Source organism: Primulina eburnea, unplaced genomic scaffold, assembly GCF_022965805.1.
Source record: "Primulina eburnea isolate SZY01 unplaced genomic scaffold, ASM2296580v1 ctg739_ERROPOS11973397, whole genome shotgun sequence".
Classification (NCBI taxonomy): Eukaryota; Viridiplantae; Streptophyta; class Magnoliopsida; order Lamiales; family Gesneriaceae; genus Primulina; species Primulina eburnea.
The window spans coordinates 3,707,480-3,733,788 of NW_027331510.1; the positions used below are offsets into that span (position 1 = coordinate 3,707,480).

General features: G+C 34.1%; 3 protein-coding genes and 1 pseudogene across 7 annotated transcripts; 2 read left to right on the forward strand and 2 right to left on the reverse strand.

Annotated features, from left to right (window-relative positions):
• Positions 1-248: 248 nt before the first annotated feature.
• LOC140821863 (protein LNK2-like) lies at positions 249-8,739 on the reverse strand. Of its 5 annotated transcripts, none has more exons than XM_073182515.1 (9): positions 8,425-8,739; positions 6,621-6,984; positions 6,403-6,532; positions 2,917-3,160; positions 2,627-2,710; positions 1,389-2,066; positions 1,182-1,303; positions 684-1,052; positions 249-578 (listed from the first exon to the last, which is right to left on the reverse strand). In XM_073182515.1, exons 1-8 carry the CDS (start codon positions 8,452-8,454, stop codon positions 689-691), a joined length of 2,016 nt encoding a protein of 671 aa, XP_073038616.1. In that variant the 5' UTR covers positions 8,455-8,739; the 3' UTR covers positions 249-578; positions 684-688. The 5 variants fall into 5 exon arrangements, with proteins under 5 accessions (XP_073038616.1, XP_073038615.1, XP_073038617.1 ...); XM_073182514.1 differs by having other exon boundaries at positions 249-608; XM_073182516.1 differs by having other exon boundaries at positions 249-1,052; positions 2,917-3,157.
• Positions 8,740-14,271: 5,532 nt separating this feature from the next.
• LOC140822233 (uncharacterized) lies at positions 14,272-18,345 on the forward strand. The gene is made up of 7 exons (XM_073182975.1): positions 14,272-14,480; positions 14,771-14,853; positions 15,074-15,106; positions 15,260-15,348; positions 15,620-15,744; positions 16,146-16,222; positions 17,485-18,345. Exons 1-7 carry the CDS (start codon positions 14,272-14,274, stop codon positions 18,093-18,095), a joined length of 1,227 nt encoding a protein of 408 aa, XP_073039076.1. The 3' UTR covers positions 18,096-18,345.
• A 674-nt stretch (positions 18,346-19,019) lies between these two features.
• Positions 19,020-20,138, forward strand: LOC140822234 (cytosolic sulfotransferase 15-like; annotated as a pseudogene).
• A 222-nt stretch (positions 20,139-20,360) lies between these two features.
• Positions 20,361-24,941, reverse strand: LOC140822000 (probable protein arginine N-methyltransferase 3). Its single transcript, XM_073182705.1, has 7 exons — positions 24,518-24,941; positions 23,276-23,812; positions 23,061-23,158; positions 22,493-22,571; positions 22,137-22,385; positions 21,876-22,043; positions 20,361-21,101 (listed from the first exon to the last, which is right to left on the reverse strand). The coding sequence occupies exons 1-7, from the start codon at positions 24,845-24,847 to the stop codon at positions 20,640-20,642; spliced, it is 1,923 nt and encodes a 640-aa protein (XP_073038806.1). The 5' UTR covers positions 24,848-24,941; the 3' UTR covers positions 20,361-20,639.
• Positions 24,942-26,309: the final 1,368 nt, after the last annotated feature.

The window sequence follows — 26,309 nt, forward strand, 5'->3', positions numbered from 1 at the left end:
GGGAATGTGGTTAAGGTGAGGAATAAGTCAAATCTCTTTTTGATTTACTGAACGTTTGCAGCACAAACTTTGCAGATTTTATTTTATTAAATATCCAGTGCGTCGCATTTAATATGTCCGATATCTTAGAAATCAACTGCATCTTGCAATTGCCCATGCCTAAAATTCAAATGTATCCATTCTCCCAAAAAAAAAATAAAAAAAATCAAATTTATCAAGTATCCATTTGAAAAAAAAAAGAAAAAAAAGAAAAGAAACCCAAATGTATGAACCTTTACATCACATAGTTAGCAATGCCCAACATTTATATTTCCAAAAGAAAAATAATAATATTTGCAAACAATGTTTCACAACACACATGTAGAAGAATTTGGACGGATGTTAGGAATTAGGATTATTACAAAGAAAGTTAAGACGTACTGATGCACACAATTCACAGGAGCGGTACTTCAAGGATTTAAACAAGAGATGATAACTGGAACACAAACAAACGAACACGGATACTTTGAGATACGAATCCCAGAATTTTCTCGTGCTATGATATATAAACTTCTTCGATATTACTACATGCAGGTACTCTGCGTCAAACTCCAGAAAGATCCACATGGCTGATTATAAAATTATTATCAATGGATACATAACATTGACACGTGATAATATCTTGGAATAGATCAAGAAATTACCATCATCAAGATTTGGATGCTCCAGCATTCACATGCCCAACGGCTGTAGTAGCTTCATCTCTTGATGCATTTTCGACAGCATCTAAGCAGGGTACATTCTTGAACTGACCCTTCTCAACATTGGTACATGGGATTTTTGGTGCATGAGGAAACATTACTTGTGGGCTTTCAAACCTCTGGGAAACATATCCATTTGCTAAACTTTTTAATGACTCTGGTTTCCTCTCATAGAAGGGCGTAGCAGATACAGGTGTACTGGGGGTCTCCAAAAATTCTCCCGAGGACTCCATAGGCGTGTGAAAAAGAAAATGTGCCACAATCCGATCTATTGGATTGGTATTCCTCTCTACATCTGGTATTCCCATAAACCTGTTGAATCAGTCAGGAATAAGAAAATAGCAATCCTAGATCAAAGTTGATCAAATTTGTTATTTAAAATAAACCAGGTTTCAAGAAGAACTTGGATGCTCTGAGATGACCAGCATATTGTTAACTAACCCCTCATGACTGTAAACATCTTTGTTGGCGCTGCTTGTATCACTAGGACAATGTCTCTGTATAGCACTATTTGCAAGTCGAAACAAGCTATCCCGGATGCAAAGCCTTATTTGCATATCCAACTGTAAAAGTTAGTTTTTGTTTAGGAGTTGATACAACTTTTCAATATGACCAGAAAAATATTCCAAGGGTGGTTAGATTATTAACTCTATAAATGGAATCTTGAAGTCGTCGAAGTACTGATTCCTCCACGGAGAAAATACTCAAGGGCATTGTAACCCCATTGTTATCATCATGTCCTATGATTGAGTTCCGGTCGAGGGAAGGAAAGCCACTAATATTTTCACCAACTTCAATATTTCCTCCTTCAATTGTTGAATTCTCTGCTGACACCGGATTACCAAATTGCTGCTGCTGTTTCTTAATTGCAAGAATCACTTTCAATTGCTGCCGCCTTCTCAACTTTTCAATTTTCTCCTCGGGAGTCATAGCTGGAGGATTCGTTGCCGCATCCACTGAATTTTTCACAGGATTTGCACAAGCAAGTGTCAGGTTATTTTTAACGGGCTGAAACTTCGATGACAAGTGAGATGTGCTGGGGCAGTGATACACCGTATTGCCACAAAAAGGAGGCGCCAAAACTGGACCAGAGAAGTTCTTTCGTAGGAACGGCTCGGTCCCCTCGACATGCTTTTGCTGGCTAAGAACCAAAGGTGGGCATGCTTTGAACATTGATGGTGCATATTCATCGTTGACTTGCTCAAACATGATATGTGATGTAAACCGTGTAGCACATAAATCATGCATCTGTTTCTTGCTTGTTTCTTTCAATTTCTGGTCCTTCATAAATCTCTTTTGTTCATTACCCTGAATACATGAAAGCAACTAGAGAAACAATTTGACGTTGAAACTAAAAAAAGAAGCCAATCACATAGAAAGAAAAATAATAAACCATGTGTGCTTGTTTTGGTTCACAGTGAGGAGAGAACACAATTTATCATATACAAATCAGTTTGCATGAGAGGCCAAAATGTAAAGAAATTTTCCTGGTTCCACTGTCTGGTATTGAATCATGTTCAGTTTGGCCGTTATTTATGTTATGCTGTTTTATGGTTATCAATTACATAATAAGTTCAAATACGTACCTTCCACGCATGATCTAATGTAGTTTTACTTCAACATGTAAAAGCATCACAGAGTTCTAAACTTGTCTAAGGTTAAATATTGTTCAAGCTACAGACAATTATCTGACAATGAAACATATATTTCCGTGCAATAGAAATTTCCGTCCTCGCAATTTATTTTATTTTCTTTGGTTATATTATTGTTAACATTTTGGATTGAAGTAGCACAGACGAGAGAAGAATAACTTCTTTCTACAGAGATCGAAGTCTTTTCCACGTACAAGAGTTGCTTTCTCCACAAAGAGTGGATGAAAAGGTTACCTTCACTGGGAATGAATTTATAGCAGCATTACACTCATTCAGTTGCTTCGGCAACACTTGGCTCTTATCAGCAATCCCAGGAGTCTGAGAAAAGTGAGTAAAATATTGAAAGTGCGTCCTATTCACTTTACAATAAACATGGATTTAGAAGACAGTTAAATGACGCAATTTAAAATGCAAGCAACAAAAAAAGAACCACCGAACAATATTACAAACTTAGTCCTTCATATCTCCTCGATCATTAATAGCTTACTGTTACCTACAAAATGTTCAACAGTAACTTTTCTTGCCTGTACGTTCTGAGATTGAGATTTGTTCCCATACAGTTTCTCGTATACACAAAGAAAAGACTCCTCCAAATCAAGTTTATCATCGGATGTATCTGACATGGACCTTAATACACCGATTGGCAAATTAGAAGAATCACTAGATGTAGGATTATGTTTGGATGGGCAGCTATTTCCATCCTTGCAAGACGACCATGACTCATCCGCATAACCAACATTTATATCTCCAAATATCGGGTTATCACTGCTGCAAAAAATACCATTTGTGAGGGTACTAAATTGTCAAGATATGGATTTATCCAGAAATATTTTGTTAATATGTACGTCGCAAGTAGATAGACCAATTAAAGACAGAATAATATGTAGTGTCTAAACGCAAGGGATTGTACCTAGAATTAGGAAAAAGTATTCTGTTTTATTTAGACGCCCTGGTATTTTGTTAAACATAAGAAAGAATAATAATAATACAAGAAAGAGCCTTTTTTTCTCATGATGTCATTATCTCAAACTCGTACCAGCTTATATCATCTCTTGTTCTGCCTACATGGTAACAAAGGCTTCGGCTTTATTAACCACTGCAAAAACAAGGTATTAAACTCTCAAACATGTCTGGATCGAGTGACGATCGGAGTACTGTGTCCTCCAACAAGGTTTAAACGTTCAAATGCATACCATGTGAATCCTGCTGTGTTCAAAAACTCCTCGATTCAATTAGCATGTCTGGATCAAGTGACAATTAAGGTATTAAACTCTCAAACATGTCTGGACCGAGTCGATTAAGTTGGTACTCAATGGGAAAGGAAGCTCGGGCTATCTAAAACCAGAAATTCTGGAACCAGAAAAGGATGATTCAAAGTGGGCAAATGGAAATCTGAGAACTCCTTGTCATGGCTTGGCTTCACGACTCGTTAGAACCATCAATTGGTAAGACGTACTTGTTTCTACCCACCACGAAAGACATATGGGATGCGGTTCACGAAGCCTACTATGAAAATTCATCTCAGCTTTTAGGGTCAAAGACTACGGTGTCGAATTCCAAAAAGGTTAGAAGGAGTGATTGAATATTACAACATGAAGGCAATGTGGTAGGAGCTGGACCATTGATATGAACTTTCATGGGAATTCAAACCTGACAACATTAAACGCCATAAATGTATGGAGAACGACGGAGTTAATAAATTTTGGCCAGCCTAAACATAAATCTGGACGAAGTCAGGGGGAGAATATTGGGCTGAAAACTTCTGTCATCAGCAAGGAAATTACTTGAAGAAGTCAGCCGTGGGGAAGGGAGAAGGAAGGTGATGCTGAATGAAAAACTGTTGCTACAAGTTACAACAGCCAAAATACCTTCTCTAGAGCACAGACTTGACAGGTTGTAAAGAACAACCTTTCGCGCGATCATTGTGAAACGCCCAGACATACTGGAGACATGTTGGGACTTCTGCATGGGAAGCCACCAAAGTAGAAAGAAAAAAAATTCAAACAAAAAGGACATGGTGGTTCAAAGGCCTATCATTCTGGACATGAAAAACAACATAGCCAGAAATTTCCTTGGGGGGGGGGGGGGGGGTGGGGGCACCATCTTTCAGTGAGGAACAATTAATAAATTGTATACATTAATTCAAATCCACACGATTTTCACAACCCACTCTTCCATCATTCTCTTTTTGTTTAACCTGGCAAGGTACCTATTTACAACCAATGCATCTATCTTGCCTCTGTACCCTTGGATAACAGATTTTGTGTGTTAATTATCGTATGATTGTATTCTCCAAGTTGCTCTGTTTCTATTCCCCTAGTGCAGGAGACAAGAAAATTAAAATAGCTGAAAACCATGGCTAGAAAGGGTTCTATTATTGTTATTCCCCTAGTGCAGGAGACAAGAAAATTAAAATAGCTGAAAACCATCGCTAGAAAGGGTTCTATTATTGTTTCCGGAACTTTTTTGACTCTGCCCAATGTTCTACAATTTCCTAATCTTTCATCTAACCCATTATCCGTCAGCAAATTGACCTGTTACCTCAAGTCCATTGTTAAATTTTCCTCTAATTCTTAGGAAATTCACGCTCTGGACTATGGAAAGACAATTGGCAATGCTAGAGAAAATGGAGGTCTCTACTACTTCAAGGGCGAATAGCTTGAGTGGACATGTTCAGCACTCCTTCATCATATCAAACTCCAAATCTAGTATCAATAATATAATGATGTGATGTCATAGATTAGGACGTCCTTATTTTCAATATTTAGAGTATTTGTTTCCATCACTGTTTAGCAATAAAAATCTTTATGATTTTCAACCATAATTGTCGAATTGCAAAACATCGTCATGCCTTTTATCCTGTACAACCATACCATGCATAAAACCATTTTCACTTTTCACTTATTGTGACTCATAGGGGACCTTTTAAAATTCAGACTATTTCTGGAAAAAAAATAGCTTATCACATTTATTGATGATGATGCATGTTTAAGTTGGGTTTATCTTCTACGTGAAAAATAGAAGCTAAACAAATTTTAGAAACTTCAACTCAATGGTTTGAAACACAATTTCAAAAAAGTGATACTCAAAGTGAGTGTTTTAATCAAATGTGGGGTCTTTTTTACAAGAAAAAGGTGTAATTAATCATAGCCATTGTATTTAGATTCCACAGCAAAATGGAATATCAGAGAAAAAAGATAGGCTTCTTCTATAAGTAGCTAACCCTCTCATGTTCACCGCTAAAGTTTCTAAATACTCATGAAGGAAGATATTCTACCTACAATATACCTAATTAACAAGATGTTATCAAGAGTTTTAAATTTCAGATCACCTTTAGGTGGAAGGTTGTAGAGGTTGTGTTATAGTCGTTCTATTTTATTTGGCTAATTATTTAAAAGTTGGTTTCCCAGTTCACTTTTCCAATTTGAAAGGTTTTGTGAAGGGATAGGGAGCATGGCAGTGCGTTTATATCTAAGTGAGCACGGTTCGGAAATGAATGTTGCTTTTTTGTACTTTAGAGATAATTATAAGTTATCAAGATTGAAGCCCTTTGATAAAGAGGTGCAAACGAAATGAGCCAGCTCGCGAGCTTTTCAAACCGGTATTAAATTCATGTGTGAAATTATCGAATTCGAGCCGAACTTGAATATGTTTGAGCTTTATTAAATAGTTTGCTATTGGTTACTGGTGTGGATTCTCCACAAGTACTATATGATTATAAATTATATAAATATAATTCGAGTCTTTCCGGTATTTAGTTTTCAGCAATAGTTCGAATAACTCATGAACATATTCAAATCTTTCGACAGAACTCTAACTCGAGCCAAATTCCAACTTTAATTTTTTCATATTCAGCTCGATTTGATACGTTTACACCCTTACTTGAGTATGATGGTGCATTCAACAAAAGCTACAATGAATAATCATAAAATGAATACTTTGAACAAAAATAGATTCCGTCTCTTCTTGTTTTTAATTGAAATAAAGAAAAGAATAAAGATATATGTTACTTGAATATCATATCCAGATCATCGAAGCTTTCAATATTTGACCACTCATAGCGAACATGATCACTTTTTTCAGTGTCTTCTGATGGGTTTTGAAGATATTCAGAAACTTCATCTGACAGAGGATTCTCATCTGCAGAAAAACTAAAATGATCAAAACTGATGCATTTTGCTAGACATTTGAGCAAATTATTTTAGTCAAATCAAATTTGATGCATTACCTGTTGAGAAGCCACCTTCCAAACTCATAGTTACATTGTTAGACTCATTAGTTCCTATAATATCAGGATCGCTCTTTTCAACATTGATAACAGATGCATCTGAAACATCAGGCCATGAATCGAGGCCAGATCTTGGAGAATGATCATGAATGTTATATTTGGAGTCGACTTCTAGTCCAACCTGGCGGTTTGTGTTGATAGGAGGCTTATTTTGTTCAATGGAACTAACACCAGAAGTTTCAATATTTGTTTCCTTATTTGCTAGAATCCCAAACAAAGCCAGATGTTTTTCCTCATTTTGATTAAGATATGGAACAATGTGGTCATCGCTTTCTGCAGCCTTACCCCATATTATATTTGTTAACTGCATATAATAGAAGAAATAGACAAGTGAGATCTTCATTTTGCATCTGTTCAAATTACTCAACAAGAAAGAAGATTATCAAAACGCATCAACACGTAGAATTTGTCATATTGAGTTATAGCACAACAGAATGAATTAAAAGTTGACCAAACAAAATCTGCAACATTCAACACTAAGAAAATATATATCGACTTATTTACTAATAGCCTACATTCAAGAAATAAGAAAATAGCAATCATTGATCAAAGTTAACCAAAGAAAATCTCCAAAAATATCTATCGACTTGTTGACTAATAGCCTACATTCAACACTGAGAAGACAAGAAGAGGGGCGAGCATGGAGCTCGAGATGGTACTTATTAACAGAACAGATGTAATATCCAACAACTTAGGTTCTGGCAAATTGCGATTCATTACAGTTTGGTAATTGGGATTGTATTATTTGTCGACATTGTTGAGTTGATTGCATGGATTTATTTTAGGCATGGAATCAAACACAACTGAAAACATGATTGAATACCACACCGTGAATAATTTCTTAGAGTATGCAACAGGACACGTAATTTTCCCTGAATACTGTGCAAGTTGGTTTAGTAAACGAGGACAAGTTCCTTTCTTTCTCTTTCCCCTGAGACATACTTTGAATGGCTCATGTATGATCCTTCAATTTAATTGCGTTTTCTTCGGTCAAATGGAGGATCACATTTGTGCCAACTAAGGTTTTTCAGGTTTAGGTCCATGTACTGCTGGTAAGTATTTCTTAAGAGCTATAAGAGTGTCTCCCCAGTGGTTTCTGGTTCACAGTCTATTTCTGCTTGCAGTTCAACCTTTAAGAAAAATTTCGTGAACTGCCTAACATATGTTCCCCATCACTTCTCCAAATAACTGCATAAAAAACGCACGATTCTTCATCCATACTATCTTCAAATTCGTTATCATGCCCCGTCAATACTTAAATAAAGATGTGGTGACCTCTGTGCATGAATGTCAGACAATCATACTGTAATGTAGTCACTCAAAACAATAACCCAAGGCTTCAAATTTCATGTATTTACCAAAAACAAAAACTTTAGAACTCTTGTGAATCATCACCAATTCTCATTTGATAACAGAAAATACAACAAAAGATTCCCATTCAACTCAAAGTTCAAACAGAGCTTCATCGCTGTGAAATTCGGGTGACCTTCAAGCAAAAAGCTAAAGAGGAGTTGGGTGACCTTCAAGCAAATCACTATGAAATTTGAAATTCCTCTTCTCCAAAATATTATCAAATATCACAAGCTCCTTAATTCCCACAAAGCACAGTCCACGACCCAAAACCCAGTACACTCGTTCTTTCAATCTTCGAACTCAGAAGCCATTAACCAGCAATAAAACACGAGAAATTTTTTGAATTTTCAACTTCAGACAAATTAAGAATAATCAGTAACCAACCACGTACCTCTACGTCGTTCCAATCAAAGGTAGCCATAAAACCAGGAAAAAAGAGCTTCTTTGAATTGAAAATCTCGCAATCTCAGTGAATACAGCTTCAGATACAGTCCTAACATCGCCAAATTTCCTCCGATCAAACACCGTAAAACCAAAACATTAATCAACAAAAACGTTGCAAGTCAAAAGAACACAGACTCGAAATCTTTTGATTATCCCAACAAGCAATTAATTTCGGATTCATCCCATGTTTTTTAGGATTTTTTTACAGAATAATGTTGGGATTGATTGTAGAAATAAATAAATCTATCATATTTTTAATGGCATAAAATATGTAAGATGAAAATTAAATAATATAAAACGGAATATTATATTATATACAAAAATGGTGGGCCCAAATACGTGTAAGTGATGATGCATAAGGGCCTCAAATAATGAGTGGGCTGTATCAATTTTGTGGCTATTAAATGTTTGATCTATTGTAGCACTTTCATTGGTCCCTACCTCTAAAATTACATATTAGCCCCTCTCAAACATTAAAATAATATATTTACTTTCGTTCTATTTTATTAAAGTTGAGTACATGATATGATCCGCAAAAACACTGATTTTTTCTTTCAACTTTACCTTATGTGATACTACTATTACACTTTTTTTTTATTTTCAACACACTTTTATTTTAATTTTTTTTATTTCAACAATTCAAATATCAATTTAGTTCATCCATAATTTGTTTGATTTTACTTTAGTCGTTCGATAAAGATAAAAAAAAATTGTATACAAACACATCATGTGTACAGAGTAATAGTTTATTTTCTATCTAATAATATCAAATCACATTATTCGAATAGTTCTAAATAATTTCAAATTATTCAGTCAAAAGAAAAGTTACATCATTTTATATATTTATATATTTGTGATAAATTTATGTGAAAACGTGAACAAATTTAAACATAATTTCAAGGAGTTTTTAGTTCGAATAAGAATTTTGAAATTTTCTTTGGCTTTTATTGAAACCGATTTAAACGTTTTTTAGAGAGAAAAATTAATCTTAATAAGAAAAAATCAAGGGTATAAATGAGAATTGAGTTTTTGTTCTCCTTCTACCATTAGTAGTTATAAATTATAGTCAAAACTCTAGTGAGACGGTCTCATTACGATTTTTTATTTTGATCACACAATAAAAAAAAATTACTTTTTATTATGGATATAAACAAAATTGACTCATCTCAAAATAAATATCTGTTTAAAAATAGTTGTTTTGCTTCTGAGAAATTTGTTGGCAGGGCTTAGTTGGGTATCATTTTCGTTTACCCAACTTCTATGTTATTCAAGGATGACAAAAACTTGTGTGAGACGGTCTCACGGGTCGTATCTGTGAAACGGATCTCTTATTTGGGTCACCCATGCAAAAATATTACTTTTTATGCTAAAAGTATTACTTTTTATTATGAATATGTATATGGTTGACCCGTCTCACATATTATGATCCGTGAGACGGTCTCACATCTTCAAAGATTAAACAACAAAAACAATACTAATATAACATTAGTTTATAATTAATTAATAATAAGATTCAGATGGCACTGACGACAAAGTGACATCCAATGTGACACACACACACACAAATGTAAAAATATCATTTTTGAGTTTTATTATCTTCTATCTCTTAATATAAAAATTTTTGTTTCCCTACACCAGGATCTACTTCAAAATCTGGTCAATCAAATGCAGTCCAGTTGAAATGAGAGAGCCAATTTTTTATTTTCTCTGCTAACCAATGTTTGTGCTTCTCCACCGGTGTGTTGCCCACCGTCACATTCACTCCTGTCTTCTGCAATGCTATGAAAAGAGAAACAAAGTTAAAAGACTAACGAGATGGTATTACCAGAACATGTTTAGTTCGTGAATTCTTTAGCATAGCCTGAAAACAGGATGGGTCTGGTTAACAAGATTTGACCAGCTATCGGACAACAGGAAGAGAAGACGGCAATCCAGAAGAAAGGAACATCGGAGGCCTTGCATTTCCATTGAACTAGATATTAGCACGATATCAACAAAAGAAACGTCCCACAAAAGCAAGTCTTTCACAAATTTGTAAGAAACTTCATTCGACCCCATGTCCACATAATTTACACAAGAATACACGAACTCTTCCTTCATCTTTAGTAGTCGAAACCCAGGAGAAAAGATTGATAGAGATGATAAATCAATAGGGGAATCAAATAAAACAGGAAACCGCAAATGTCCAGGATGAGGCACGCTGGGAAGTAGTAGAGAGTGTCTGCAGTAAAAGAAAATGCATATTATTTCCAAAATCGAACTAAATACGCGCCCGGAGAGGAAAGAAAAATTGCGCAAGAAACTGAAAGACATCGAGAGAGACACAATGACAAACTCCGTGAAGCTTCTTATCAAGCATGAACTTTTTCCAAAGAATTTACGAGCTTCAAACGTCAGCAGGGAGCGTGTTCTTCTGAAGCTTTAAGAAATTGGAATTCAGGATTTTAGGGTGAAAAAAGTGAAACTAAGGGGAAGGATTATCAAACTTTTATATTGGGCTTATGCAAGTTTATGGGCTATTATATGGTGGGCCAGTTCAATTCATCGTTTGGGCTTCATTTGGTTTTTATTGGGCTCTACTTATCACCGAGTCACGTAGGGACGAATTAATGAAACATTGGGCCATAACACTGTTGCATTGTCATATATCAGGGTTATTTGCAATCTGCCCCCCTAATCTTGTGCATTTTGCATATATATTCCCAAACAATTTATTTTCTGGCGGACACACACCATTTGGCACTTCGTACTCCTTTTGTTTTTAAAAATTTAAATTTAAAAGTGAACCTTTTTTAAATATTTCGAATATACTATATGGTATAGTTTGATACACATGATATGATAAACATGTGATAAATAAAATAAAGATAAGTTAATGATAAATAAGATGTAGGATATTATATTTAATGTTTGGTATGATTTTAATAAGACTGATTAAATTTATATATTATATTGTAATGACAAAATTAACATTATGATAAAAAAATTTATAATTTCAAAGTTGTTGCTTGAGTTCATATTTTTTATCTATTCATGCGCCGATAGTGCTTGCATGATTTATTTATTTTTATCTAATTTTATATAATATATAATATGATAATTGAGCCTTTAATTTTGTGAGTCAAGTCAAATATAAATTTTTAAGGTTAATCGAATGATACTAATAAGTTTATTTATATTTATAAAAAATATTTATATAATTATCTCGAATTCATTTATATAATTATCATATTATATAATATATAAAAATAAATAAAAATACTTATTTGATTTTAATATCTACCTACTAGCATAGATTTATAAAAATAATTATAAATTGAGAGCAATTAAGTCATTTGTAGTGTATTTTATCATTAAATTAAAATTATCACATCTAATAGAAGGGACATTTTATCCTTCTAAAAAGTTATTTATCAAGAGCCAATGATATTATCATGAGCTTTTTAAAAAGGTACCAAACATGGATAAGAGTACCTAAACTTCATTATTTATCAAGGGCCCATGAACTGTATTAGCCCCAAATTTATCACTGCAATCTATTTTTTTAAAATGTTGGGTGTAATAATTATCCAACATGGTAGAATAATTGAAACGTTATGCTTGAGTTAATGTGTGGTGTAAAAAACTTAAGTTTACCATTATCATCAGTTATAACTTCTAATTAAGCTACAATTGTTAGGTCCTAAATTAGTTTTAGATCTAATGTCACGAGTACGATTTTAATTAATTGCAATAAATGTAATTATTGAGAGATAGATTATTGGATGCAATAATTTTTTATGTTAGATAAAACAATCGAAACGTGATGTTTCAATGTCGTATGATAACCATTATCATTATTTATAGCTTTTAGTAAAACTATATATGCCAAATTCATGTTATTGTGTGTGTGTATATATATTTATATATGCATGTAATTTTATTTATAAAATGACAAATGCTACTGTGACAGACAGAGATCCACTGACAATTTTATGCGAAAACCATTATCGATAATCAAACAATTAATTAAGTATAATTTTTGTTGGTCTTTTAAAAGTAATTTAATATAAAAAAAATTTAAAGACAGATTCCCTCTCAGTTTCAAAATACCACAATGTGATATATGACATTTGGTGGCTTTGAGGGTGTACTCAAGACAAGTGTTCATTCAACCCTTTAAATTACCTTTTCGGATTTATTATTATTAAAGTGAGTCTCATGGGAGATCGTCTCACGGATCATAATCCGTGAGACGGGTCAACCCTACCCATATTCACAATAAAAAGTGATACTCTTAGCATAAAAAGTAATATTTTTTCATGGGTGACCCAAATAAGAGATCCGTCTCACAAATATGACCCGTGAGACCGTCTCACACAAGTTTTTGCCTTATTATTATTATTTTAGTCGGAAAAGGATTTGAACAGAATATCTCGTTTTAAATTTAAGATTTTGATATTAAATGAGTTATAAATCATCGATCATTAAGAAACAATTATATTCATGAAACAAATGAGGTTTTATATTAATTTTTTTTTCAAATATTTTACAAGATTATTATCATTTATTATTTAATTCTTTAATGGGTTCTAGAACATTTATGAGTCATGTCAAGCTCAATTTAATTGAGTGATTATACGTTATATTAGTTATAATTAATATTTAATTAATGAGTTGTACTGAGATAAATAATTTTTTTCTTTTCGTTTTTCAAATGACTGGAAAAATAAATTTCAATCAGTGGATATATAGAATAAAATACAATTCATTAGTCTGAGTAAAAAAAAAACATAGTAACACTGATAACTTCTAATTCATTTAATACTAAGATATCAGATTTAAGACGATGTCTCGAGTTCAAGATTCAATTATAACAAAAATATATAGTTTTTATATGAGACGGATCGACCTGATCCATACTTCGAGTGGAAAATAATATTTTTGACATAAAAATGATATTTTTCATAAGTCGGGTAGAGTAGAAGATTAGTTTAACAAAATTGACATATGAGACGAAGATAAACACGGAGAAAATGCTTCTCACAAATAAATCCAAGATTCAAAATGACGTTGAAATTTTTAAGAAAATACCAAAAAATAAGGTTGAGAGATTAGGTGAATCAACAAAAAAAGCTCGAATCCTGAATTTACTCCCTCAACAGTCAACACCATTCAAAATTTAGAAACTTCCGACTTACACGATATACGTGTTATATCATTAATAAATTATGAAACTCTACAAAAAGAAAAAAAAATATATTAAATAATTAATTACCATACAATTATAAAAAAAAATGGCTTTTTTTATATGTAACATAGAGGACTCGACGAAAATCTCACTTATAAACATAAATATCATAGATTTTTTTATATGAAAGTAGAATGGATTTTGAATATTAAAATATGAGACGATACTCTTATCCAATTCAATTTTAAAAAACGTATAATTTTTATGTCAGAAAATAATTTTTTTTAACTTCAAACATAGATCAAGTCGATCTGTATCAACAGCTATATCGCTAGAGACTCATTCGTCATATATTTAAATAGACATGAACATATATCGACCCTATCATCCTATACCCCACTTAATTGCCAACACATTTTTTGGTAAACCACTTAAAAGTAATTAGTTTACCAGAAAGAAAAGGGCATTATTTGCTTTCTATTACCTCCTTAAATATATTTTATAAATTCAACACCAACCCCACCCGCCTTTCTCTCACACTAACACCTCCTACTGCGTGTCCCATTTTCACTCCCCCCCTCCCTCCCTCTCCGTCTCTTCTCCTCAAAAAAAATTAAAAAAAAAATGAAGTTCAGGTACCCTTCTTCTAATTCCTGCTCCTCTTCTTCATCTTCTTCCTGCATTGAATCCCAGAATATAAATGGCGGCGTCGATGAAATTACCAAAAGGTCCCCCCAGCACAAGAAGCCGAAGCGTGTGCGGGCCAAGAGAACTCAGAGCTCCGCCACCAGCTCTTCTAAATCAAGAAGCTCTATGTACAGAGGTGTTACAAGGTAATTAAATAAAAATAATTTTGTCTAAATTTATTTTTATTACACATTTTGATTTTGGTTTCTGCATGCAGAAACATGGAGAAATTCGGTCTGCATGCAGAAACATGGATTTCAGTTTTCTTTTTTTCTTTTTTTTGAAATCAAATAATGGAATCAATTTAAGAAATGTTTGTTGAAAAATAATATATATATTTGCATGCATTGAGTTGAATTATTATGTTTTTAAAAATAATAATTAATTTGAGAATTATGAAAGGCGAGATTGAATTGTATGAATTGGTGGTGCACAGGCATAGATGGACGGGGAGGTATGAAGCACACCTTTGGGACAAGACTACATGGAACAGTGTTCAGAACAAGAAAGGAAGACAAAGTAAAATTTCTTTTTTTATAAAATATATTAATAATTAATATAACGCAAACAAAAAATTTGGGGCAAAAATCGAGGAGATCTGTGGTTTTTTAGTTTGATTTATTTATTACCGTTCATTTATAATAATTAAATAAATTATAGTTATTTCTGATTAATTAATCAAATTAAAGTTCTCAATGTGTGTGTGTTTTTTATTCTCGGTGGTGGTGAAACAATTACATCTCATTGCCACGTGGATATGCAGTCTACCTGGGTAAGTTCACTGTCTTTTTTCTTATATATATATATATATATATATATATATATATATATATATATATATATATATATATATATATTATATTATAAAAATATATTTAATTTGAAAGGAAAAAAATAAATGAGATTTAAAAAATGATTTTGGCAGGAGCTTATGATAACGAGGAGGATGCAGCTCGAACATATGATTTAGCGGCTATTAAGTATTGGGGGGATTCAACCACCCTAAATTTTCCGGTATGAATTAATTTTGTGAATGTATTTTAAATATAATATAATATCTTAAATTTTTTCCATATCAATTATATATATTTTGCTTTTTTTTCGATTGTTCTAAATATATAGTTCAGTATTTACACATTTAACATAACTTTTTGTTCTGTAAATGTGTTTGTAAACTTTATTTTTTAATGATTTTTTTAATTTAGAAAAAAATCATTTTATATATTTGAGACGGAAAAAGTATTAATGATAATTATTGTTTCACTGACTAAAAATTAAATTTTAGCCGGAGACATACGCCGGAGAGAGAGAAAAGATGGGGAGATTGACGAAGGAAGAGTTTTTGGCCACGCTACGACGTCAGAGCAGTGGGTTCTCCAGAGGGATTTCAAAGTATCGTGGTGTAGCCAGGTACCACTAAAATTTGGTATTAGTCTGGTTTATTATGATTTCACTTAAAAAAAAATTAAAACAAAAATTTATTGCAAATTTTATTTAGATTTTGTCTCTAACGTGTGTGGATTTTCAAAGTTGATATGATTTAAACAAAGAGTTTTATTTTTGTCATAAAAAAGTGAGAATTTTATTCAGAATTTATAATTTATTGCATAAAAGTTAGTTTCTTGTGAGACGGATTGACTTGATCCATATTTACAATAAAAAATAATAATTATGATATTTTTTAATAGACCGGATGAGGTTGAAGATCATTCTCATAAAATTGATACGTTAGACGATTTGTGTTGCGTAAATCAAAAGATGTGTGTATGGACCAAGTTCAGAATGAGTTTTTTTTTTTTTTTTTTTGACAGGCACCACCACAATGGAAGATGGGAGGCTCGAATAGGAAACGTTTCAGGGAACAAATACCTTTATTTGGGAACCTACAGTAAGTTAATTTTACCTTTATAATTACTACATTTGTGTCATCTTTATTTCATGCGTATTTTTCGTTCTAGTTCGCGATTAAGATTTTAATGCGACTAGCGGCTGCTAATTAAAAGCTAACTACGAAGGCGTCTAGGGTGGATTAGTAGCTTACGAAGATATTGATTAAGATACATGAATTAGGTTGGTATGTTAACTTGTCCGATATTGTGAGCGTTTAGTTTATCGATGAACTTAGATTATACATGGATCGGAGTCGAAATAAACCAAGCCTATGCATGCCTATTTCCCTTCCTCCACCTTTGAATATCTACTTATTCTATGAAAAAACCTATACCTATGATCATTTAAAATGCTTCTCCGTTGTTGGTTTTACAATTTACAATCCGCCCCAAAAATTGGTGAATTCTTATATTCGAAGGGGCGCGAATACCTTTGAATATCTACTTAGTCTATGAAAAAACCTATACCTATTATCATTTAAAATGCTGCCGTTGTTAGTTTTAAAATTTAGAATCCGTCCCAAAAATTGGTGAATTTCTTATATTCAAAGGGGCGCGACTATCTTGATCAGCTCGCGATACTAATAGTCTAATAAGTAACAACCCATAGCTAGTCTCCGATCATCATATATGTGGTATGAGATTTTTTGGGAAGCTGTCAATTTTTTGGAATTCTTTCAATATTTTCCTGCTATGCACGGGACCTCGTTTTGTTAGGCGAATCTATGTGCACAAGAAATTAGGTTGTTTTTGGAGGGTGCGAGCGAGCAAAAATGAATTTATTTGTTTGGTTTGTTTGTTAAATGTCATCCTTGGTAATTATCTACAAAATTCCATTTTTTTTTATATGTGGATATTTTTATTAAATATTATAATGGTTATATATAAATTCAAGGGAAATGGAATTTTATGTATTGATTGCACTATGTGGAAAATACCTGTGTTTTGATTTAAAATTATTAAAACTTGATATTGTTTATTAATTTATCGATATATTTAGTTTGATTACGTCATCTTAATTTTACTTGTTATTTATTTTTTTGATATCTCAATATCATGCTTTATACATGCATTAATTGCATAATATTGCAATTAATTAACATCCATGAATTATAAGCTGGCCATGCATTTTATCACGACTAATTTATTTTAAATTTTAACAAACGTTTTGGGAAATATTTTATCTTCTGAAAAATAAAATTCATATTTTAAAGTTACAATTTTATTTTAGAATAATAGTATATTTATTTAATTAATGCAGGCACCCAAGAAGAAGCAGCGGTTGCATATGATATGGCAGCAATAGAGTTCAGAGGCCTCAACGCGGTAACCAACTTCGACATAAACAATTACACCGATAAGTTGAACAAAATCCCACCAGAGCAACAAGATTCCCCAGGTAAAGAAGAAAACACCGGCTCCCCCGACGGCGACCGCGACTTCAAATTACGAGTAGTCGAAGAACTTCATCATGATCATCAAGAAGATGGAAACCAAGTGATCATGCAACCTCTTGTTTCGAAGATAGATTCAGTCAACTCCAATGATCAGTTCCAAGACGTGACGACCATGATCGAGCACGAGCACAAGCATCCATGGGACGTTTTCCTCGATATAGGTATCAATTCATCACTTCTATCCCTGGACATGATTCCTCTCCATAAGGCATACGGGTTGCAAGGGCTTTTCGACGACAATGGTTTCGAAGAAAATATCGAATGTATTTTCGACGGGTCGTTCGATGATTACAAGCATAATGTGGTTGCCGACGATGTCGTCTCTGTGGCTCAGGAGGTGAAAGGCAAAGGTTTGTCTACCTCCTCGTCTAATTCATCATTGTCGACGGACACTTCAATTTGTAGGAACTCCTAAGTGTGTGATTTCGTTTCCTTTTTTTTTCGGAATTTTTCATGTTTTGAGATTTGAACTTGTGAGGCGATTATAAGTTTAGCTCGATCGGAAAAGACTAGCTATGGATGAACCCCTCAAATAATAGGAGTATTTCGAATTTCAATGCTTAATTATAAGTATATTTTTTGAGTCCCGTTCGAGACTGGGCCTGTGATTGGGCCTCGGACTGGGCCTGACATGTTTGAGTCCTAGTTTCTAATCATTGATAGACAAACTCGTAGGTTTTACATTTATGATGTTCACTCCGAAAGCCCATATTATGATAGAGAAATATTAGAATTGGGCCGATTTCCAGTTTGTTCAGCCTGTTTACGGCTAAGTATTTGTACCTGCATCCACCTGTGTCTAATCTTTTCGCAATCTTCTCCACTAGTAAATATTAAGTGAAAAATGAAGCAGTTTCTTCTTAAATTTTCCTAGAAAAAGAGATAGCGTATCTGTCATCAAGATTCACCAAGATTCACCGGATTTGAGACGAGATTCCGAATTCGTAATCAAGATTCACCAAATTTGAGACGAGGACGAGGACGAGCGCGGTTGGATGTAGGACAACAAATTAATTAATCACACCTTTTGTTAAAAGATATTCAGGGATAGCTTTTACATATAATGAGTAGAGTCGTGTTTACTTTATTTTTTTAAGTATTTTTCTCTATATGATATGAACAAATCTCGATCTTCGGTTAGTCTATGCTAAAATATAGGAAGAAAAGCTTAATTATGATAACATAACATAATAAAATTGAAAAGAGTCGAATTAGAAATAAAATTTAAAAAGAAAACGATTTTCTATATGGTGACCAACTTCGCAGAATGTTTTCGGATATATATATTTTGTTTCTCTCGTCTAATATGTTAATAAAACGTCGATTTAGAGAAACATATTGCCCATTGATCCCCAACCTCCTTGTCCGTCCCTCTGTCCATGTTTCTAACAGTGTAAGAACACCAAAAATGGCCACAACCGATCATGCAATACACAGCCAATCCAATGCACAAGAAAATCAAGAACCAAGCCCTGAATTCCAAGAATTCCTTCGTTCACTCCCAAAGGGGAGAGGCTGGAGGACCCCAGAATTCTTCTTATTTCAAGGTTTTTGGGTGCCAACCAGATGAGATCAAAGACATAATTTCCTTCCAAAAACACTACAAAGCTGATGACGGCGATATCATACTGCAACGATCCCGAAATCCGGCACCACTTGGTTGAAAGCTTTGTGCTTCGCAATAGTCAATAGAAGCAAGTTCCAAGGCCAAAAGAATCACTATCACCCTTTGCTAACTTCGAAGTTCGAATCCTCACGAGCTCGTGCCGTTCCTCGAGTACAAAATATTCGCAAACGACCAGATATCTAACATGTCAAGCCTCCCGAGGCCTCGAATCTTCGGCACTCACATGCATTTAAGCGCATTGCAAGGATGCGTGGGCGATCCGAGATTCAAGATCTTGTACGTGTGTCGGAGTCCATCGGACAACTTCGTCTCCGTGTGGCATTACTTGTGCAAACTCAGGCCCAAGTCCCTAGGCCCCCTTCCACTCGAAGACGCGTTCGACATGTAATGCAGGGGTGTCATCGGGTCCCGTACTGGGATCACATGCTAGGATACTGGAACAAGAGCCTGGAGAAACCCGAGAATGTCTTGATCCTCAAGTACGAGGAAATGAAGGAGGATATAATCTCGAATGTGAAGAAGTTGGCTGGGTTCTTGGGGTTCCCTTTCAGCTTACAGGAAGAGGAAAACGGAGAGATTGGAGAAATAGTTGGATTATGCAGCTTCGAGCAGATGAAAGAGCTGGAGGTGAACAAGAAGGGGAAGGGTGCAATCGCTGATTTTGAGAACAAGGACTTGTTCAGGAAAGCACAAGTGGGGGACTGGGTGAACCATCTCACCCCTTCGATGGTGGAGAGACTAGCAAATATAATGGAAGCAAAATTGGCCGGTTCCGGCTTGTCCTTTCTTTTGTGCTTAATTTACACAACGGTAGTGCATGCAAGGGCATAATGTGTTGGGTGATCCATTGCGTGTCAGAAAATTAGTAGTCTTGAAAGCACTTTCCTCAGATTGGCTTTACTTTCTGCAATTTTTCCTCAAGGAAATATTTGCACCCTGTATTTGAAGTTCGTTCTCTTTTTCTTTACCACGCAAATTATTTATAATTTCTTTTATATAAAAAAAGAGGATGAAGAAAGTTTGAAATATGCTTCTAATGTCGTCACTCTAAACTCCCCAGAAATTCACCACATTCATTATAAAAGGAAAAAGAAGATTTCCTGTAAAAATACATCAAATCGGCACTTGAACACTTTGGGTTTCATACGTTCATTAGCCAATATTTTTCAGCTACATCCCTCGACAGCAACACAATTCCGTCTCTCAAAATCTCAAGAGAGAAACAAAGCCCCCGCCAAAATAATAGGTGTCCTCTTCCAAGTCTTCAGTGTTGATAATTAAGACCATTTTACCATAGAAAAGTGAAGCAAGAAATCACCCAAAATGAACTGATTATTTGAGATTGAACATTTGAGCTGGCCAACTACGTCTTCTACCATTGTGCCCAATCCCAGTGAGCTCCATGGAAATGTCAATGGCTCGATGTTGAGTAGCACGTACAACGCTGATGCGAGATCGTATTCTCGCAGCAGGACACTCGTTTGTTCCAACTGCCGACAATTTATCACTACACATACTCGACCCCATAGCAATTGGCTCACGAAAAGTTAGGATAGTCTGTGACCAATGTGTGCTTGGATCACAAGGAGATGTGGACAAAACAGTTGGTTTTTCTCTACAAAACCTCTTCGTAAATCCGGTTTCAAACCACAAAACAACTCCATAACACCAAGTAATTTCTAGCTTAGAACATTCAGTATTGATTGAGGGAGCGGGAGCAACCAACTTAGTATCGAGTTCAACTTCTGCCGTAAAATCCATATCCTTGGTTTGCATTGTCACCAGGTCAAAGGTCTGAAATAATAGAGTCACACAAGGTATATAACTCATCAAAGCACTCAAAAAGCATGCACAATGTATTAAAAAAAACAGCATATAACACTTACTCATGTTAAGGTACAATTGGAATACGATGAAGAGAAAAATCAAACAAAAACAAAGTAAATCTTGCCATGCATCCAGTACATATATTACAGCATTTTTCAGAGATGCCATTAATTTAAACTCTAAATTGGTCATGAGGACGACCAGAATAAGGCCAACAAAAGCAACAACAAACCATATGATAGTTACATTCAAGAGCCAAAAATCGTTGACTTGGTTTCGCGGATATTTGAAGTCCTTGCAACAATTTTAGGCACAAATCGGACCTCGTATTTCCCAAAGGAAATGGAAAAGCCTTTATTGTTGAACTCTTACAACAATGGTAACCTAGTAAAGTTATAGCAATAAATTCAAGCGTAATAATGAAGGAACTTCAAAGTTGAACCTCCGTATAATCTTCTTAGCATCACTTCGAAATTTCGGAACATGGATTGAGTCAGCAGTTTGTTAAGATAGAATTCAATATATATAGATATCATAAACATATGGTGGTAGATACCAATAAGGGGCAGTTACTCATTTCCAAACATATTTCTTGTCCTCCAAATGGCCCTAGTTTCAACTCGATTTAGCCCGTCTTATTAGGTTGCGGAACATTTTCATTTTCATTACATTACTCATAACATCACAAGTAAGTGGTAAATTTCAGTCCTAGTCTTTCTGGAGTTGATAAAGAACACAAACCTGCAGAACTTCAGTAGTCGTGATGATGTTGCTGCTGTCAATTATGTCAATTATAGGAAACCGGGAAGCATCTTCAACGATCTCTTGCCCAATGCAAGACATATTGAAACCATACACATTCTCCCAGAACGGAAGACTGGTCCCTCCTCTTCCAAAACCAGCAACAAACTAGACAACGAGTTGAGGTCAACAATTTACCATTATAATGAAGGCAAGAATGAAGAAACAGTAAGAAAGAGACAGCAGAATGAGAGAACCTACCATGGTAGCTGTGTCCGGAAGAAGGGCACCTCCAGGCTTTAACCATTGATCCCGTGCAAATAGAACAGAGCTCAGCATTGACTCGTACAACAGACAATAGCCCATCCATTCACTCAGTAACACGTCTACGCTATGAGGTTGGATATGGTCAGCATTGTAAAGCTCTTCGACCATGCCTGAAACCACTTCAATGACCCCATTTTTGATGATTTTGCTTCTGGTCAGCAGAAATCCATTATCTTTTGCCACCTGCTTCAGTAAAAGTAAAATCATCAATAAAGACAAACTAAAATAATATCTGAATAAAGCAAAATAATCTTGAGAGTAAAAATATAATTGATGTGGCCAGATTTAACCTGAGTAGCCACTGCAGCCATCTTCTCACTAGCTTCAACAGCGATAACTTTTGAAGCTCCTGCTTGGGCTGCGAAAAGACTAGAGAAAAAGAAAAACTCAGGACAATCTTGGGACAATAATAACCCAGAACGTAAGATGCAACTACTTCAAGGAAATACCAGATGGCATATGATGCAAAAGTGATTGGTATTGTTAAATGTATCATACCATGAGTAAACAAATTAAATCAATTAAACCTGAGCCTGTTATTTTTCCATCATATTCATGGAACAGTTTTTAATACAAGTTTAAAGTGATTGTTAGTGGAAAGCGAACAAGCATTGCATTGCGGAAGATAATGTCTCTGTTTGAGAACTACCATAACATTCTCCCATGTTATCAATCACTGCGAAGAAGGCATGGCCAAAAAATAAAAAATCTTCTGGCTTCTGCAGATTCGTGTGGTTTGTGAATCACTCTAGATCAAGACTGTGTACTTGCATCTGTTGCTCAATATACATTCAAATTATGGAACAAAAACAAGAGAAAAAGTTTAAATGAGAAATAAAATTAAGTTTTTTTTCTCACCTTAGAATCCCAGTTCCACAACCGACGTCCATAACAACCGCATTTCTTAGCAAAGAAGGATTTTCCAAAATAGCTTGTCTGTAAGTATCAGTTCTTGCCTGGAAATTTATAACTTCCGTCATATCTCCATCACGGTAATCAGGATTGAGAAAATGTTTTTTTGTGTTGATGGTATAAATAAGCATGACTTACTTTTAAAAACCCGTGTTCTTTACCTTATCGCTGATCATCTCACGGTGGATACCATATGAACTATATGCACCAAAATAATTCTTGTTTATATTCTTAATCTCGTTTGCAGCGATTTTGGAAGAAGAAGCAGCACAGATTTCATTTTTCCAACTTCTATATGGTGAGATTCCACCAGTTTCATTGCTATCACCATTTAGTATTACCCTTTCCTCCTTGTCAAGCATACATACAACCTCCTTTTCCCCATTCTCAAGAGGAATCATGAAGGTTGATGCATATTTATCAGAAACACCAATGTCATGGATGCTAATGTTCTCCATTTGAGATAAATAAGATTCCAGCTCCTCTTTGTCAATGGGCATAGTATCCCCATCCTCATCTTCGTCCTCTTCACCAAAACTATACAATAATGCATCGTCTTGAAGAAATGGGTTGAGATATCTATCATCATTCCAAGGTAAAACATTACGCTCAAAGTTGGTGCTGTTGTGTAAGTGATTTTGCAGTTCTTCCTTAGACCGACATGCCATCCCACAATTCCAACATTTGTTTTCTGAAACCTAACAAGAGAGAGGAGAAAAATAACACAGGATTTAAAACATTTTCTTGTTCTGAGGGGTATGACACAAAAGTGCATATCAAATAGCTTAACTTGAAACTCAAATGTTCGTTATAAACATATCTAAAATTCAATTGATGCCCTTGAGTGTGCTCTTTTAGATAATAGGATTTATTGCCTGATCGACAATCACTTTAACTAGGAAATAACATCGCAATTCATTTCTCGCATCATGCACTCACACAATAGCTCGGATCTCTCCCTGGGAAAAAAATAATGTTGATTTTTAAATACCCAAAAAAAAAGTACAGCCCTCGGAAGGCAATGTAAAATGGCATCAGATCAACGTAGAAACTTTCAAGTTAGCTAAATATATGAGTGAATACCTCATACAATTTAATCACTCTGATGACATAGCTCATTATGCATTTCTTACCGGAGAATCCAGTGGGTAGTGCTAGAAAATTATTGTTTATAAAAATTTTGGGCATTTAAAACGAAACATAGACTCATTATTAACAGAAAATTCTGATCAAACATTGCTCAAACGATAAAGGGATGACATTAGGAACCAACTCAAATCAACAAGCTCCGTCACAGTATGAAAATTGGGAACTACAACAAAGCTTTGTTTGATTGAACAAAGAGATTTGCTCTGCGAAAATACAACACGAACAGCAGCAAAAACCAAGTTATGTGACTGTACCTGCGACCTGACGTAATTGATGAGCTTGAAGCATTGATAGAAATCCAAGCTCAGTGCTCTCTTAATCTCGACGAAGTCAAAGCGGTGAACTGACGCACAGTGCTCGAAAATCGAGCTGCATGAACTGTGGCAATAGTCACAAAAAAGGCAGCACAACTGGTGTTCTGACGCGAAAGTATCCCCCACGGCTTCGTCTTCAGCTTCCCAATCATCCCAATTCTGATCGTCTTCTTCCTCCTCCTCTTCCTCCATGAATTCAGGCTCCATGTGATGATGCATTGGGCTGATTCCAGTGTCAATTATTTCATCTTCTTCACGGTGAGTCGCCATGGGAAGATGCAATGAAAGAGTGGAGGAAATTTTTATTTACCGTTAAACCCTAAACCCTCTGGGATTTGCCCTGCAATTCTATCATTTGCTTCCGCAAAACGTGAACGGTTGTGCCCATTATATATAGTAATAATAATAATAATCCTTTCAAAAAATAATAATAATAATAATAATAATATTTATTAATATTTAATTACGAATCTATAATTTTAAATTTTAATAACCGATTGCTGCTTAATTTAGTGAAACCCGTAATTAAATTATATTAATATTCATAATCTTTCATTTTAATATCTAATCTTATTTTTTTATATTTTAAATTTCAATCATATTTTTATTTATATTTTAAAATTTTTAGTGATCCATTGCTTCTAATAAAAATTATTTACCGTTAAACCCTAAACCCTCTAGGATTTGCCCTGCAATTCTACCATTTGCTTCCGCAAAACGTGATTGTACGGTTGTGTCCACTATATATAATAATAATAATAATTATATTTATTACTATTTAATTACGATTTTCAGATTCAGACACAACCCATCAACCCGATACGATCCAACCCGAAAAAAATCAGGTTTGGATTTGAGGATTTCGGATTCGGGTTAGACCCGGTAACTTACCGAAAAATAATGATTGGGTTGGGTTGGAACTTGGATGATCTGAAAATTTTAATTTTTTTAAAAATATATAATTAATAAATATTATCTACATTTTTTATATTTTGTATATCTGGAAAAAAATTATTGTATATTTATATCATAAATTTTTATAATTTATTTATTTTGAACATTTTTTTATTTTTTAAATAATTGTTTATTTGATTTGGTAAATATACTTTATTTTTTTACAATAAGACTTTCAAATTTAAATTATATACACGAAGGAGATTTTGTTATTATTTTTTAAATTAAAATATTATATTTTTTAATTTTATTTATTTTTCTTTAAAAAATTCAAAATCGGGTTGATCGATTTCTGGTTGAAAGTTTTCGAGTTGGCTCGCATTCGTGTTGAATAATTTTTTAATAATATTATTGTTATATATGACTCAACCTTCTCGAATTGACATCCCTGATTTTAATAACCGATTGCTGCTTAATTTAGTGAAACCCATGACAAAATTATATTAATATCCATAATCTTTCATTTTAATAGCTAATCATATTTTTATCTATATTTTAAAAGAGTGAGTTTCATGTGAGACCGTCTCATGGATCTTAATCTATGAGACAGGTCAATCCTACTCATATTCACAATAAAAAGTAATACTCTTAGCATAAAAATTAATACTTTTCATGGATGACCCAAATAAAGGATCTGTCTCACAAATACGACATGTGAGACCGTCTCACACAAATTTTTATCATTTTAAAATTCGATCGTATTTTTATTTATATTTTAAATATTGCATCATCTTACTTTCTTTATTTTTTTCAAGGAAAAAAAATGTGTCATCTTTTT

What these genes read in the sequence shown, in the direction of transcription:
- LOC140821863 (XM_073182515.1), bottom strand. Translation starts at nt 8,454, where the DNA reads ATGGCTACCTTTGATTGGAACGACGTAGAG. An exon ending in TAAATTCATTCCCAGTGAAG is followed by an intron (nt 2,067 to 2,626) that starts GTAACCTTTTCA and finishes TTGTTTCTCTAG; the next exon opens with TTGCTTTCATGTATTCAGGG. An exon ending in TTCAAGATTCCATTTATAGA is followed by an intron (nt 1,304 to 1,388) that starts GTTAATAATCTA and finishes TAACTTTTACAG; the next exon opens with TTGGATATGCAAATAAGGCT.
- LOC140822233 (XM_073182975.1), top strand. Translation starts at nt 14,272, where the DNA reads ATGAAGTTCAGGTACCCTTCTTCTAATTCCTGCTCCTCTTCTTCATCT. An exon ending in ATGTACAGAGGTGTTACAAG is followed by an intron (nt 14,481 to 14,770) that starts GTAATTAAATAA and finishes GGTGGTGCACAG; the next exon opens with GCATAGATGGACGGGGAGGT. An exon ending in AAGTATCGTGGTGTAGCCAG is followed by an intron (nt 15,745 to 16,145) that starts GTACCACTAAAA and finishes TTTTTTTGACAG; the next exon opens with GCACCACCACAATGGAAGAT.
- LOC140822000 (XM_073182705.1), bottom strand. Translation starts at nt 24,847, where the DNA reads ATGGCGACTCACCGTGAAGAAGATGAAATAATTGACACTGGAATCAGC. An exon ending in GTGAGATGATCAGCGATAAG is followed by an intron (nt 23,159 to 23,275) that starts GTAAAGAACACG and finishes ATAAATTTCCAG; the next exon opens with GCAAGAACTGATACTTACAG. An exon ending in TTCCGGACACAGCTACCATG is followed by an intron (nt 22,044 to 22,136) that starts GTAGGTTCTCTC and finishes CTCGTTGTCTAG; the next exon opens with TTTGTTGCTGGTTTTGGAAG.